The 14,131-nt window shown below is 42.9% G+C and overlaps 1 protein-coding gene across 1 annotated transcript; it reads right to left on the bottom strand.

Annotated features, from left to right (window-relative positions):
* Nucleotides 1-5,707: 5,707 nt before the first annotated feature.
* Nucleotides 5,708-12,172, bottom strand: BTN1A1 (butyrophilin subfamily 1 member A1). Its single transcript, XM_008072806.1, has 7 exons — nucleotides 12,094-12,172; nucleotides 11,523-11,840; nucleotides 8,453-8,734; nucleotides 7,459-7,608; nucleotides 6,935-6,955; nucleotides 6,815-6,841; nucleotides 5,708-6,381 (listed from the first exon to the last, which is right to left on the bottom strand). The coding sequence occupies exons 1-7, from the start codon at nucleotides 12,170-12,172 to the stop codon at nucleotides 5,708-5,710; spliced, it is 1,551 nt and encodes a 516-aa protein (XP_008070997.1).
* Between the last annotated feature and the right edge of the window lie 1,959 nt (nucleotides 12,173-14,131).

The following is a 14,131-nucleotide window of genomic DNA, read 5'->3' as shown; positions in this document are numbered from 1 at the left end:
CAGGAACATAAATTATTTCCATTTTAAAATAATAATGAGAGGTAAGAGTAAATGTATATGTAGTTGGGGGAGTGGGCTGTCAGGGACTGTTGCAAGTGGGAGATTTAAAGAAATATGAGGGCTGTCTGGTGGCAGAGGAGACAGAAATTGAGATGTGCTGAGAGATGACATGGAAGAACTGCTGGTGAATAGAGAAGAAGAAAGGTGTTCAACTATTTTTCTCTTAATCTGAATGTCTGGTCTCAGTTACCTCATTAGAGTCTCTGTTTAATAGAATCAGGCAATCCCAAGCATGTCACTATCAAAGGTGGCATCGGGCAGTGTCAAATGAAGTCAGTTATTACTATTTTGGTGGCATTTGCATGTTTAGTCTGAGTTTTAGCTGTAGGGTGGAAAGGCATTTGTTTCTAATTTAAAAATAAAATTAGACATTAGCAAATACTTCAGTTAGTTCTGGTGCTTTTGAAATCATAGTATCACTGACTCTGACTCAGGTGACTCAGACAGGCTGTGGTGAAACACTGGCAAGATAACATTTCTTGTCTTTGAGAAGATTTGGGAGTAAAGCCAGAACGAATGATAATTTCCTTGTCCTTGGGGCACAGTTCAGGTAACTGGTGCCAGCTGGACAGGAAATCACAGGCAGATTCTTAGCTCCATCAGATAAGTACTAAGGGGTGTGTCTGGCAGGAGCTGGAGAGAAAAAGGAAGGACTTTTTTCCCAAGAATCTACCACCAGCTCAATACTGTGTCTGATGACCATTTTCCCTGAAGATCACAAGGAAGAGGGAAGGGAAGTCACAGAGTTGACTGGAAGAGATGTATATGGCAAAACGTGTGGAAAAGGGCACTCAGTTTTCAGGCACTCTCTGGAATCACCACCCCCCAGGAACTTCCACGTGTTCAGCTATCTACAACCTCCCTTGATTTTTTTTTTTTAGAAATTTGGTCAGGTGTGGTGGCTTGTGCCTGTAATCCCAGTACTTTTGAGAGGCTGAGGCGGGAGGATTGCTTGAGAACAGAAGTTCAAAACCAGTCTGGGCAACATAACAAGATCCCCCATCTCTACACAATTTTTTTTTTAATCAGCTGGGCATGGTGGCACCCCTGTAGGTCCTATTACTTGGGAGGCTGAGGCGGGAGGATCACTTGAGCCCAGGAGTTTGAGACTCACTAAGCTATGATTGCAGCTATGAAACTTCTCTCCAGCCTGGATGACTGGGTGAGGTTCCCTCTTGAAGAAGGAGGGAGGGGAAGGGGAAGGGGGAGGGAGAGGGAAGGAAGGAAGGAAGGAAGGAAGGAAGGAAGGAAGGAAGGAAGGAAGGAAGGAAGGAAGGAAGGAAGGAAGGAGGGAAGGAAGGAAGGAAGGAAGGAAGAAGAAAGAGCTGTTTGGGGAAGATGACAGACATTCAGACTAAGTATGCCTTATCAAAAGTAACTGACCATCTTTCAAAACAAGGACGTCTTGCTGGGAGTAACTGGCAAACTCCTGTGGTACAACTAGAACATTGGTCTGGGCTTCAAGACACCCAAAGAGGACTTTGCCCCTGCATTGACAAGAAACGCCCCTTCACTGCTAACATCTCCATCCAAGGTAGATGCTGTCTTACATGATGACTAAAATAAAATACAGAGAGCCATTGTCTCCACAAATACAATCATTTCACCTGCAAGCACAATCATTTCAAGAAGTGCCACATGAATATGTCTGGGCACCTGTCCCCGATCTCATAGACGTTCAGATCAGCAATTTCATCATGGTGACTGTGTACTGGTTGCTGAGTAAGACGAGGCCTCAAGAAGCAATTGCAGAAGTTCTAAGTCTGGATGCCTGTCCAGTACCCAAAATAAAATAAAGCTATTTTAATTTCATTTTTAAAAAAGTTTGGACTATGTTTTTGTTTGGCTTATTAAAAGCACAATTTGAATATCTTTATCCTTTTAAAAGCAAAGATAAGTGATATTCTCCTCCTAGGAGTACCAATGGAGAGTGAGCAGTGTGGGACAGGCAGTGTTTGAAGACAAGTCAAGAAGAGGACATTGGGTGCTGGGAATCAGTGAAATGATGGGGGTCGGAAGCCTTTCTGTGTGGTTTTCCAGGTGCAGACCCCCCATCCAGTCAAAGGTACCATTCCAAATTGCCTTTTTCTTCTCCTTTGCCTCAAAATATCCTGAGCCAATGGGTTCCAATTTGGTAATGTCCCTAAGAGTTTTCTGAATCTCTAGCCCCAGATTAACTGAATCTGTCCTCCTACTTAGCTGTGGTTTGCTCAGTGGAAGTTGTCTCTGACAGCTATAGCAAGAATACCTGCCTTTGGATACTGCTTGGCCACATACTATGTTCCTTTAACTAAAATGCTTGATTTTTCTTGACTTCAGTTCCTTCATCTTTGAAAGGAGGTGATAGTAGTAAATGTCAATAGTCACTTCTCATCCCAAAGTTCATTTACTTTTTCTGTTAGCTTCTTCCCAGAGTAAAACCTCTGTGGTCTTCTGATTTATGAGCCTGTGTGTAAATTTATTTTAAAACAATCTAGTAATACATTCATGGAAATGTGATTGTGTAGGTATTATTAATAGGTATTGAACCTCAAGTCAGTAGGAAGACACCAAAACCAGAATGAAAACATAAATGAATGTGGGCCCAGGAGCAGCAATAACAAAAGATGAGTAATGAAGTATATTGTGGTTACATTTTGCTTAAATATAGAGAATGTGATAATAATAGATGGGTATGGTGTTCACAATTTTCACCTAAGAGAGACGGTTTGGTTTGCCTTGATCCTCTGTGAGGATTTTTAGGTAGGTGGAAAACCTAGAAAAGTTGTGTTTTTTTTGCTTAACTATGAGAAATATATGAGGGGGGACCCCCCAAACCTGGAATTATCTTTTGGAAGGTTGGCGCCCTTTAGTACACTTGGAATTTGTTCCAGATTAGTCAACCAACTTGTTTATCTGGACGTTTTGAGAAGGTTGTGTCATAATGGCCAGGCACAGTTGCTCATGCCAGTAATCCCAGCACTTTGGAGGCGGAGGTGAGAGGACTGCCTGAGTCCAGAGGTTCGAGATCAGCCTGGACAACTTGGTGAGGCCTTGTCTCTACAGTAAATCAAAAAATTAGCCAGGCATGGTGGTGCACGTCTGTGGATCTTGCTACATGGAAAGCTGAGGTGGAAGGATCACCTGAGTCCAGCAGGTCGAGGCTGTGGTGGCAGTGAGGGTGTCACTGCACTCCAGCCTGGGTGACAGAGATGCCAACTCCAAAAAAAAAAAAAAAGGGTTGCATCATGATTTTCAGAAGAAACATTCTGAATTGTGGCAAACAGGTGACTAGTTCTTCCACCATGACAATGCACCTGCGCACACAGCACTGAGTGTTCAGCAGTTTTTGACCAAAAATGGCGCGACCCCCATGTCCCACCCTCCCTATTCACCTGATCTCATCCCAAGAGACGTTTTTTGTTTCCCTGGATGAAAAAAGTGCTCAACAGGAAACATTTTGCTGATATGGAAAAGGTGAAAGCAAACAAACAGCAGAAGCACTAAGAGGCATCAAAATTGATGCGTTCGAAAACTGATTTGAACAGTGGCAGAAGCATTTTGATAGATGTATTGCATCAAACGAAGAGTACTTTGAACGTGACTGAAGTTTAAACATGTAAGAATAAATACACATTTTCTTTTTTAAATAAATAAATTATGTTTTTTGAGGCGTCCCCTTCACAATGTGGTGCAATAATGGATATAATATTTTAGTGTGAACATAACTTGGAATTTGGAGATCTTGTGATTTAATAACTAATAAGTTTGTCCTTGATTTCTCAGCAGTGGCCATATATAGGAGATGATATTCCCATCTCTTGGATTGGTGAAACTTTGGAGACTCAAATTCTGGCCCTTTGGGCAGCAGGGCTGGTTGAATTGCATTAAGGTCAGATTCTTTGTGAGAGGGACTATTCCTAATCTTCCCTTGGGGCAACAAAGGAGAAAGTAGGCATCTCACTGAACTACCAGCAAGAATATAGAGTTTCAGTTCAGAACAATGGTTTCCAAAGATCATATGCACTTTGCTTTGCTTTGTCTTGATTTAAAATTAGAAGGCATTACAATAAAAGATTTCCCAAATATTTTCTTTTCTTGGAAAAGTGCTGTTAATTTGAAGAGATTACCTACACCATGGGCCAGTTATCCATAGCAGTAGAAATGGAGTCACCACTCATAAGAGGCTGAAGATAGGAAGCCATTGGTACTGTGGCCTTTTGGTAAGTAGTTGGACCCTCATGGGGCAACCATCTCCTACGCAACCATCCCTGGTGATTCCATTGCCATCAGGCCCGAAATGTGTCTTAGAACATACAGAATGGCAAACGCTTTGGCCAGCCATATTTTCATGCAGGTTTCTTTCCTTTGTTTCATTTTTGTTTCAGTTCTATTTGAAAAAGAAAAGTTCAGAGGCTAATTTAAGTAGACAGACTTATTTATTAGGCAAAGACCGTGGGAAACATCTATCCTGGAAGCTCAAAAAGTACAATAGAAATGGAAGGTGTAAGTCTGGATGCATTTGCAGTCCATTTGCAAGATAAGCCACATGTATAGAGGAAAATGCTCAGGAGATAATACAAACAGGTGCAATCAGTCCAACAAAATGATGTAGCATTTAGGGAACCCGAGGGGAAAGCTGGAGGTAGGAGGGGCAGGCAGTGAATGGGGACACAGTGTGGGAATGGATAACAGTAGATGCTAACTGAAGGTGTGTTTGAGTGGTTTGGACATTGTAGTGAGGGCTGTGGGGTCATGAGGCTGGAATAGTGACTGACAAAGAGATGATATCACTAAAGAGGTGATTCCTGGGAATGACTTTGAAATGGAGAGAGGTTAGCTCAAAAGGAAGAGAATAACTGGTGACTTGTGGAGTCAACAAAATGAGGTTGGAAAGACCTCCAGGCAAAGGAGAAACAGGAGCATACAGAAAGAGGAACAGGGCCCAAGGAATGACTGTGCAGACAAATTTTGAGTTTTGTCCAAAATTCTCTCCTCTATCATACTTTCTGTCTGACTCTCCAGCCCTGCTCATCTCGGCTTCTCTCTACTTCCCTTGCCCACAGCTCAGCTACCATGGAAGTAGGGCCAGTCTCCTCTATCCTATAGGACATGGCTTAGAAATTTGAGATATAGGCCCTAAAAACTCTAGGAGTGGACCAGGTATTCATTGTGGGCCTGAGGTTACCTCACTTCCCTCCATCACAATGTTCCCTCCAAGTTCCTTAATGGGATTTCTGCCTGAGATTGTCTTTTCCCAGCACTCCCCAGATTTTCTGCTTGCCTAAAACCTGTTCTTCCACATACCCCTATTTCAGATACCAAGACATTTCTTCCACAACTCCAGGCTAACCCAATTCTATCTTGATCTCTAAACTGTCCTTTGAGTTTGCTCTAAGTCCTTTCCTGTAGGTTTTGGTCTTAAGGGATATGAGAACACTGGAAGCAGTTTGAGTCACCTCTCTATCCCCCAGATACTGGTACAGAAATAAATTAGGAAGGTCCTACTCCTCACTATCTCTAGCAGCTGCAATACAATCTTCGCAAGAGGAATTACTCTCTACCCAATAGGAAGAAACGGGGCTGGGTGAAGTTGGTAGGTGAAGCCTCAGAAGGTGATGGAGAAGAGAGGTTAGAGCAAAGGAAAACTGTTGAGATGAGATTCTTCTTAAGGTGCCCCTTGGCTGGATTGGGTAGGGATTAGTTTAGAATGGAGAGTGTCTGTATCACCAGAGGCAGAGTCCTCCCCTATGGGGGACAATGGGATCTCCTTAGTAAGGTCCTTGGCATTAGCAATGACTATCACTTCCTCAGGCTCGTCAGCAATTGGGCAGATGGTCAGGGGCTTTTTACCACAGGACCACAGGCAAAAGAAGGGCCGGAGGGGGCCAGAGAAAGAGTCTTTGGGGAAAGTATAGATATGAGATCCATCATTCATGTTGTAGAAGGAAATGTCTCCTGATTCATAGTCCAGGAAAATCCCAACCCTGCGGGGAGGCCCTGCCAATGGGAGAGGGGTCCGCAGAGGGGTGAGGGCCCAGTACCCATTTCCATACAACTCCACAGCCCAGAACCCATTCTCAGGAGTCATGGGGTCAAATCCTTTCTTTACCACATTCTCCCTACACACGCCGATTGCCCAGTCAGTTCTGTCTCCTACCTCTACCTCCCAGTAATGTCTCCCTGAGGTGAAGGTCTCACGGCCCAACACACAGGGCCAGGAGTCAAATCTCTCTGGTTTCTCAGACTGTTTCTGACGTGAATCTTCCAGTCGAACAGATTTTGAATCCTCATAAAGAAAGAGGTGGGGATGGGCTGTGTCTGGATCCAGAGTCACATCAACTAGAGACAAGAGAGAGAGAACAAGTCTGATCATCAGTGAATGTTACAGATCACAAGACCTGTCTTTGCTTCTCCAAAGAAATAGAGCACTGTTCTAGAGGTTGACAGGCATTGTCAGAAAGAGAGTTGTTTGGCCTGCTTGAGTATCTCTGCTCACCCCAGGCTTCCTCCTTCATCAGCAGACAAGAGGCTGGTGTATGAACTGACTTTTCCCAGTACGTAATGAGACACTGTCAGAGGGGGTTTGTCCTCTAACCATCTTCTAAGGGCCTCGTATGTGCCTCAAGGAAAGTGTTGAGGCCATTTGCCATCACCTTTCCCCTTTCTATTCTCATCACTAAAGTGTGTTAGTGTTTCCATTTCCAAATATCATAGGACTTTAAATTCCTAAGTGATAGAGCCTCAGAGCCTTGAGAAGTTCAAAGCTACTGACCTGCATGCAATGTGGCCTTTTTCCATTCTGCAATAAAAGAGAAATATAGTCAATGACAGGTTATATAACAAGAGAGAGAAAACTTTGTGGGTGAACTAATAACAGGAAGACAGAACTTACTGAGCTCTTTCAGGAGTTTCTCTGGAAAAAAACAAAAATACCTCAATGGTTTTCTATGGTGACATGAGGGAGGTGACAAACTGGTGTGGGAAGCATACAGAGGAGAAACTGTTTAATTCATGACTATTTGACTACTGAAACATTATCTATAAATCAAGAACAAGGATTTCATTTTGTTTTGTTTTCTAAGAAATATGCAGGAAGTTTCTACTGACTTGGGATCAGATCTTTAATAGAAACATTACTGGGAAATGAAGTTAAAAATGAGGATAGGGTCTGAGGTGTATAGTGAATGAACATTAAGTCTAGTATCTTGATTAGAATTGGTTTAAACTCTGCCTGTGCCCCAAACCTCTGTGTTTCTTCATGTTGGGTACCTGCAGTTTCAAGAGCCTTATGATTCTTTCCAACTTTCAGATTTTTAGAATCAAATATCTTTCTGTTGGAAGTTTTCTAAAGGACTTGGATCTAGCCCTCCTCTGAAGCACTACTGACAGGTAACCTTTGTGGATTCTATGGCTTACCTTTAGGGCTGAATTCATTCTTCTTCTCTCTAGATCTTTCCTTGTATAGTCTCCAAGTAAAAAATATGGACCCGATGGTAAGAAGTCCTAGGACCACCAGGATAACAGCCATAGCCACCATCCAGGGAGTCAGCCTTGAGAAGGAAGAAGCTAAAACAAAATCCCCAAGAAGGACATTAGTTGAGAAACTCTGAGCAAGTCCAGCTTCTCTTCGGATACCAAAGAAGAGTGTAAAAGGGGATGATCTGGACCATTCTCATCTCTTCTGTGCAAAAGTGATCCCTCCAATGCTCCTCTAAGTTTTTCCAAAAAATTTTTTTTGACCTTGAGCAGGAGAGGGCAGAGGAAGAGAGAAATGAAGAGTCACATTGGGATAGGACTTGCGAAATAATAAATAAAATGAGCCAATTCGTGTAATTATGGAAATTCTTCCTTAACTATCAAGTAGAATGGAAGCCAAGAGTATGAAGGAGGCAAATAAGGAAGGGAAATATGTCACCTCTCTGTGTAACAGAATGGGACTCATTGATCAAAGTTTAAGGAAAGGCTCCTACCTCAATAAGAGATGGTATCTGAGGAATAATGAGAATGTCTGCTTCCCTGAGGACCCTCAAAACCTAGACAGAGCTCTAGCATGGAATGGAGAGGGGAGAAGTGAGTAAGAGTAAAAATAGTAAAAGTAGACAAATATCTTAGTATTCTTGTTAATTTGAGGAGAGAAGGCTCTAGATCAGGCCCCAGTAGCAAAGTTTCTCTATCTCAGCTACAACTCCTAAAAAGGAAAATCTGGAATTTATATGAGATCTAGGTAGATTTATGCCTTCAGAATCTTCACTCTTGTAATGAAGTTGGTGGAGCTTCCTCAAGTCAGCGGGCAAGTACTTAGGTGAGCAAAGTGAACAACTCTGCCATGAGGTCACATTTGGGCAGGTGTTCCAGGTGATGTGCCTCTGAAGCTGTGTCAACATGGGAATCCATAATTGGTTTCACTGACCTGGTATGAAAATTCCTACTTCCTTCTCCTGGCCAAGAAGGAGGTTCTGGATGCAGCAGGACACATTCTCCACGGAGGTGTCTCTAATGATCACTGAAGCAGCCACCGTAAACAGACCTTCTTCATCAGGATTCCTGGACTCCAATATGGATGGAAACTTTTCTCCCATGGAAGTTCTCCAGTGCACCTGGGGCTCTGGGTACCATCCCACTGAGGTGCAGTCCAGCCGGATCTCTCCACTCTCTTGAATTTCCATATTGATGTGAGGAGCAGAGCCCAGAGCTATGAAGAGAGAAGCTAGCCTTAATCTTTTAACAGACGCTCTTCTAGGAGCTTTATAACAATAGAGCTACATATTTTAAGAAAGAGAGAGTGCATGCGCCCAAGTGGATTAGGAATGAGAGGAACTCATCTCCATATTTCATTACACAAGAACTTATCCTTATCAGAGAAGGATGCCTTACTGGGATCTAGCTTTTGAAATGTGGGCAGGAGTTTGATAGGCAGACATGGGTGTGCTTATCCATGACCAGTGGCTTAGTGACAGTTTTGTGGTTTAGGCTGCGAGCTCCAGAGCTGGTAGAAAGTTCTGTGGTTGGAAATATTATGAGAAGACTTTGGGGAGGAAAAGAAGAGCTAGAATTGGGTATTTAAGCATGAACAGAGAAGAAGTATCCTTGAGAAAGAGGATTGGATGTTCTTTACCCTGAGATTATAGTTGACAATTTAAGTTTATTTTACCTGTGATGCTGATCCAAGAGTTTTCTTAAATTGCTTCAACCACATCCTCTCTTATACAATTACCCCTTAATATAGAACAACATAAAGCTGCTTTTCCTGTTTGTGCAGCCTAAATTTTTTCTTCCTGCTCACACATTCGACTGGGCATAGTGGCCCACACCTGTAATCCTGGCACTTTGGAAGGTCGAAGCAGGAGGATTGCTTGAGGCCAGAAGTTCAAGAACAGCCTGAACAACATAGCAAGGCTTCATCTCTAAATTTTTTTTTTTTTGAGTTGGAGTTCTCATCCTGTCACCCAGGCTGGAGTGCAGTGACACACTCATGGCCACAGCAGCCTTGACCTGCTGGGCTCAGCCTTCCAAGTAGCTGGAACTGTAGGCATGCGCCACCATGCCAGGCCAATTTTTTGATTTATTGTAGAGATGAGGTCTCATTAAGTTGCCCAGGCTGATCTCGAACACATGGGCTCAGGCAATCCTCTCACTTCGGCCTCCCATAGTGCTGGGATTATAGGTGTGAGCCACCGTGCCCGACCTAAAATTTTTTTATAATTTGCCAGGCATGATGGCACATGCCTGCAGTCCTGGCTATTTGGAAGGTTGAGGTGGGAGAACGGCTTGAGCCCTGGAGTTCAAGGCTACAGTGAACTATGATCATGCCACTGCACTGCTGCCTGGGTGACAGAACAAGACTCTGTTTCTAATAATAATAATAATATGATAATAATAAACAATAACAACAAAAAGCCAAACCAGAAAACCCTCACACAATTATTTCCTAACATAAATAAACATAGTTTCTTTTTCTATATTTTCAGTCTAATTTTTTTCTTCGAATTCTACAAGACACATAAAAATACTGAACTGCATAGTAGTTTTTGAATACATCTTCACAATCACTAGATTAAATTCATATTCCAAGTTTGTGTGTATATATGAGAATTATTTTTTTTCATGGACAGGGTCACCACTTTTGACAGATTCTTTTTTTTTTTTTGAGTTGGAGTCTCACTCTTGTCACCCATGCTGGAGTGCAGTGGCCCACTCACGGCCACCACTGCCTCGACCTGCTGGGCTTAGGTGATCCTTCCGCCTCAGTCTTCCAAGTAGCTGGAACTACAGACATATGCCACCATTCCCGGTTAGGTTTATTTATTTATTTATTTATTTATTTATTGTAGAGATGAGGTGTCACCTAGTTGCCCAGGCTGGTCTCAAACCCCCAGGGTTCAGGCAATCCTCTTGCCTAGGCCTCTCAAAGTGCTGGGATTATGGACTGAGCCACCACACCCAGCCTTGGCAGATTCTTAACAGTGTCTGTCACTCATAAAAGGAAACAACAACAGTTTTATGCCATCCAATTCCTAAGTTTTTATAATTAACTTTTAAGATACTTCTTCCCAAAATACGAATATGAATTATACACGATGCTGCCACAGAGGGCACCGTGTTATAAAGCAGGAACCCAGATTTCACCCGAGTAGTTTTCAAATTTTATCTTTACCTTAATAAACATATATTAAAGGCAATATATCTGTATATTGTATATTTTAGATCAGTTGAAAGCACAGTAATCATATCTTATCTGTTTTAAATGGTTTTAGAATTGGCAAAGCAATTTCTCATATATTGTCTGATTTTATTTCATGCTTGTAAATCATCTTGGATAAATACTTCTCCAGTTTTACAGTAAAGCACAGGAGGAGATTTGCATGATGCTATTCCCCAGTAGAAAGTCAGACTTCAATGCATACTTTTCTCCTCAATGCTCATTATTTTCTTTATTAATTCCTTCTGCATTTTGGCTTGAAGCAAAAAAGATGAAAGCAAAATCTTTTCTATATGAACCAAGAACATTAACAAATGGCTGTGTTCTGTAATCTTAGGATATTAGTCCTTAGAAACGAATCCATACAGCAGTCTCAAAATATGTGGCATGCTTACCACAGCCTTATGGTAATGGTGGAAACTAGACACAAATGTCCAATTCTAGGACTTGACTGAATAAATTATGGTGCACTCGTATAAAAGACTGTGATATTACTCTTATATCTTACACTCAATTATTTCACGGGAGAAATGCTTACTCTATTACTGAGGGGAAAGGGCAGGAGATAATTAAAATAACTCCACAAGAAAGACATAGCACTGCTCTCTCCCCCCCTCAATGCAAACCCCTTTCCCACTTTTCCCCTACTCTAGCCTTGTCAAATCTCTCCGACCTAAAAGGGATCTTGAGAATGAAGCTGGTGGCTTTCAAAGTAACTGATCCTTAGAAAAATATAGGCCGCGTGGGACTCACTGGAGAAAGTAAAAACCCATCTACTCACCAGCCACCTTCAGATGCACGAAGGCTTTTTCGTAGTGTCTGTCCTCCCCGAAAAAGCATCGGTACTCGCCATCATCAGAGACCCTGACGCCGTGTATCCTCACAGCAAAGCGCCCCGCAGCCTTGTCCTTCACCTTGGTCACTCTCCCTTGGTACTCGGGCAACTGCTCTCCCTCCTGCTCTCGCCCATCCCACCTCCGGAACCACCGAAGCTCCAGGTGCTCAGCACTCACGTTAGGGGAGAGGTGACAGGGCAGTTCGGCATCTTCACCCACCATGGCCAGGATGGACTCCGGGGATCCAATCACATCAAAGGGAGCTGTCAAAAAGAACGAGCGGGATCTGACAGACTGTGGAGATGGGAACTGGGGACTGACACCCACCAGACTCCCGCCCGAGCACTGAGTACCACCCCGCCGCGCTCTCCTCTTACTCTGTAGATAGCTGGGGGAGACCATCTGGACTCCAATGGAGGTCGCTTGGGAGAGCTACATCGAGTTGTTTACATTTACTGAGACATGACATTTACTTTCAGCTCTGCAGGTCAGAGAGAGAGAAAGAGAGAGATGTACCTGAATGCAGCTTGGGTAGCTGGAGGAGAAGGAGGAAGAGCAGACGTCTGCAGAGGCAGGAGTTTAGGAACACTGCCATCTTTGACCTTTCTGGGACAGCAAAATACTGGGGTGAATCCCTCAGGAACTTCAGCCTAGAAGATGAATGAACGGGAGACAACTATGGGATCTGAAGACCCTCTGCTTTCCAAAGTCCTCTCTACAGTTTTCTTCCAACCTGAGTGCTCTGGTCATTTGCATCTGAAGTCTCCTCTCAACTTCCTCCCACAGGGTGGATTTTCAGTCCACACTCCCATTAGCACCTTTCCACCCACCATCTTAACCCCCCAAAAGACTCAGGAGATGGGAAAGCGGCATCATACTCATTAGTGGGTTGCATATCAATGAATACGTCTTGTAATCACTGCACTAAAAAAGGCTTATTTCAAATACAATAATCTAGTATTTGCTTTTACCAATTAAGATAAGACCATGGAGTCCAAAATGGAAACCAAGATAATTAACTGGAGGAAAAAAGAGAAGAAGATGGGAGGAGATGGAGCAAGAAGAGGGAGCTGAAGAGAGCAAAGGGCTGGAAGAGTAATGGGCCTAGGATCAGGGAGGAAGGATTTAGAGAGAGAGAAAGAACTCTGCCCTCCTGGCCACTCACTCTCTCAGAAGGCTGAGAGTAATCACACATACTGACCTGGTTGATCTTGGAGGAAGAGGCATAAAGGGCCACTGCTACCAAGTGAGAAAGGTGGCTGTGGCCCCAGGGGCAAAAGTTAAAAGCCAGCAGGAAAAGGAAGGGGGAAGTGCTCTTAGGAAAGCCTGTTCCCAGGTGGCCTGGTGTTTTTACTTAAAAAAAAAGAAAGCAAGAAAGAGTTTTCCAGAGAGATGGAAACCTAGATTTGTGATCTTCAGCTCAGAAATCAGGATATACACTGATGAGCTGGACTAAGTAAAAGGAGATAGAAAGAAAAAAAGAGAGCCAAAGAAATGAGATATGAGGGTCTCAGCAGGTTGTTTTTACCTCACCAAGTATCAATTCTTTTATCTCTAAAATGGTAATAATGCTGTTTATACCTTTCTTGAAGGTGTGGGAGGATTAAATGAAATTAAGCAGGCAAAGTGCTTAGCATGTGGTAAGGATTCTGCAGGGGTAAATTGTTTTCTATTATAATTTCTGTGGGTTAAAAAATGAAAGAGCGGAGACCAAGGTAGCAGTAACCTCTGGCAGTAGCCACTGGGAGCCCTTCTCTTACTGAAGTGCCCACTGAAGCTGCTGTGTCTGTTGGCATAACTCCATTAAAGACCAGCCTCAAAGGTGGGGTGTAAATGTGCCAGCTCATGAGATATGACTCAATTTACAGGACACCAAAGTTGTCTCCCTGCCAAAGTCATCTATCTCAAAGCAATTTATGAAACCTGCAAATCCCTGTTTTGAGCTAAATCTTGTATTGTTATTGAAACAATTTAAAATACAGAAAAATATGTTTTATAAAATAGAAATCACCCTTTATCAGTTAATGATAGTTTCACATCACATTTTGGCATATTTCCTTCCAATATTTATTATATGCTTTTTTTTTCTTTTATGAGTTGGAGTCTCTTTCTGTCACCCAGACTGGAGTGCAGTGGCCACTCCCAGTCACTGCAGCCTTGACCTGCTGGGCTCCGGCGATCCTTCAGCCTCAGCCTTCCAAGTAGCTGGAACTACAGGCGTGCGCTACCATGCCCGACTGAGTTTTGATTTATTGTAGAGATGAGGTCTCGCCAAGTTGCCCAGGCGGGTCTCGAACCCGCGGGCTCAGGCTATCCACTCACTTCAGCCTCCCAAAGTGTGGGATTACAGGCTGAGCCACTGAGCCTGGCTATTATATGCTTAAGTACGTCACAAAAACAGTGGATTAGGCTTTTTAGAAAATTCAAAATGTTGTTAATGGTTGCATAATTGTCAGCATTGTGGGACTTTTTTATTATAAATTATACACTATATATATGTCTTTATTCACAACCTTGATAACTTCCTGATAAACTGTCTGATAAATTTCCAGAA

This window comes from Carlito syrichta, unplaced genomic scaffold, assembly GCF_000164805.1.
Source record: "Carlito syrichta isolate Samal-C Ts95f unplaced genomic scaffold, Tarsius_syrichta-2.0.1 Scaffold315432, whole genome shotgun sequence".
Classification (NCBI taxonomy): Eukaryota; Metazoa; Chordata; class Mammalia; order Primates; family Tarsiidae; genus Carlito; species Carlito syrichta.
The sequence above is the reverse complement of the archived record's forward strand: the minus strand, read 5'-3'. Positions and strand labels throughout refer to the sequence as shown.

Excerpts from the sequence above, each read along its gene's own strand:
- BTN1A1 (XM_008072806.1), bottom strand. The coding sequence starts at position 12,172 with ATGGCAGTGTTCCTAAACTCCTGCCTCTGCAGACGTCTGCTCTTCCTC. Across the intron at positions 11,841-12,093 it reads GCTACCCAAGCTGCATTCAG|CTCCCTTTGATGTGATTGGA; the intron begins GTACATCTCTCT and ends TCTTTTTGACAG. Across the intron at positions 6,382-6,814 it reads AAAGGCCACATTGCATGCAG|TTGATGTGACTCTGGATCCA; the intron begins GTCAGTAGCTTT and ends TCTTGTCTCTAG.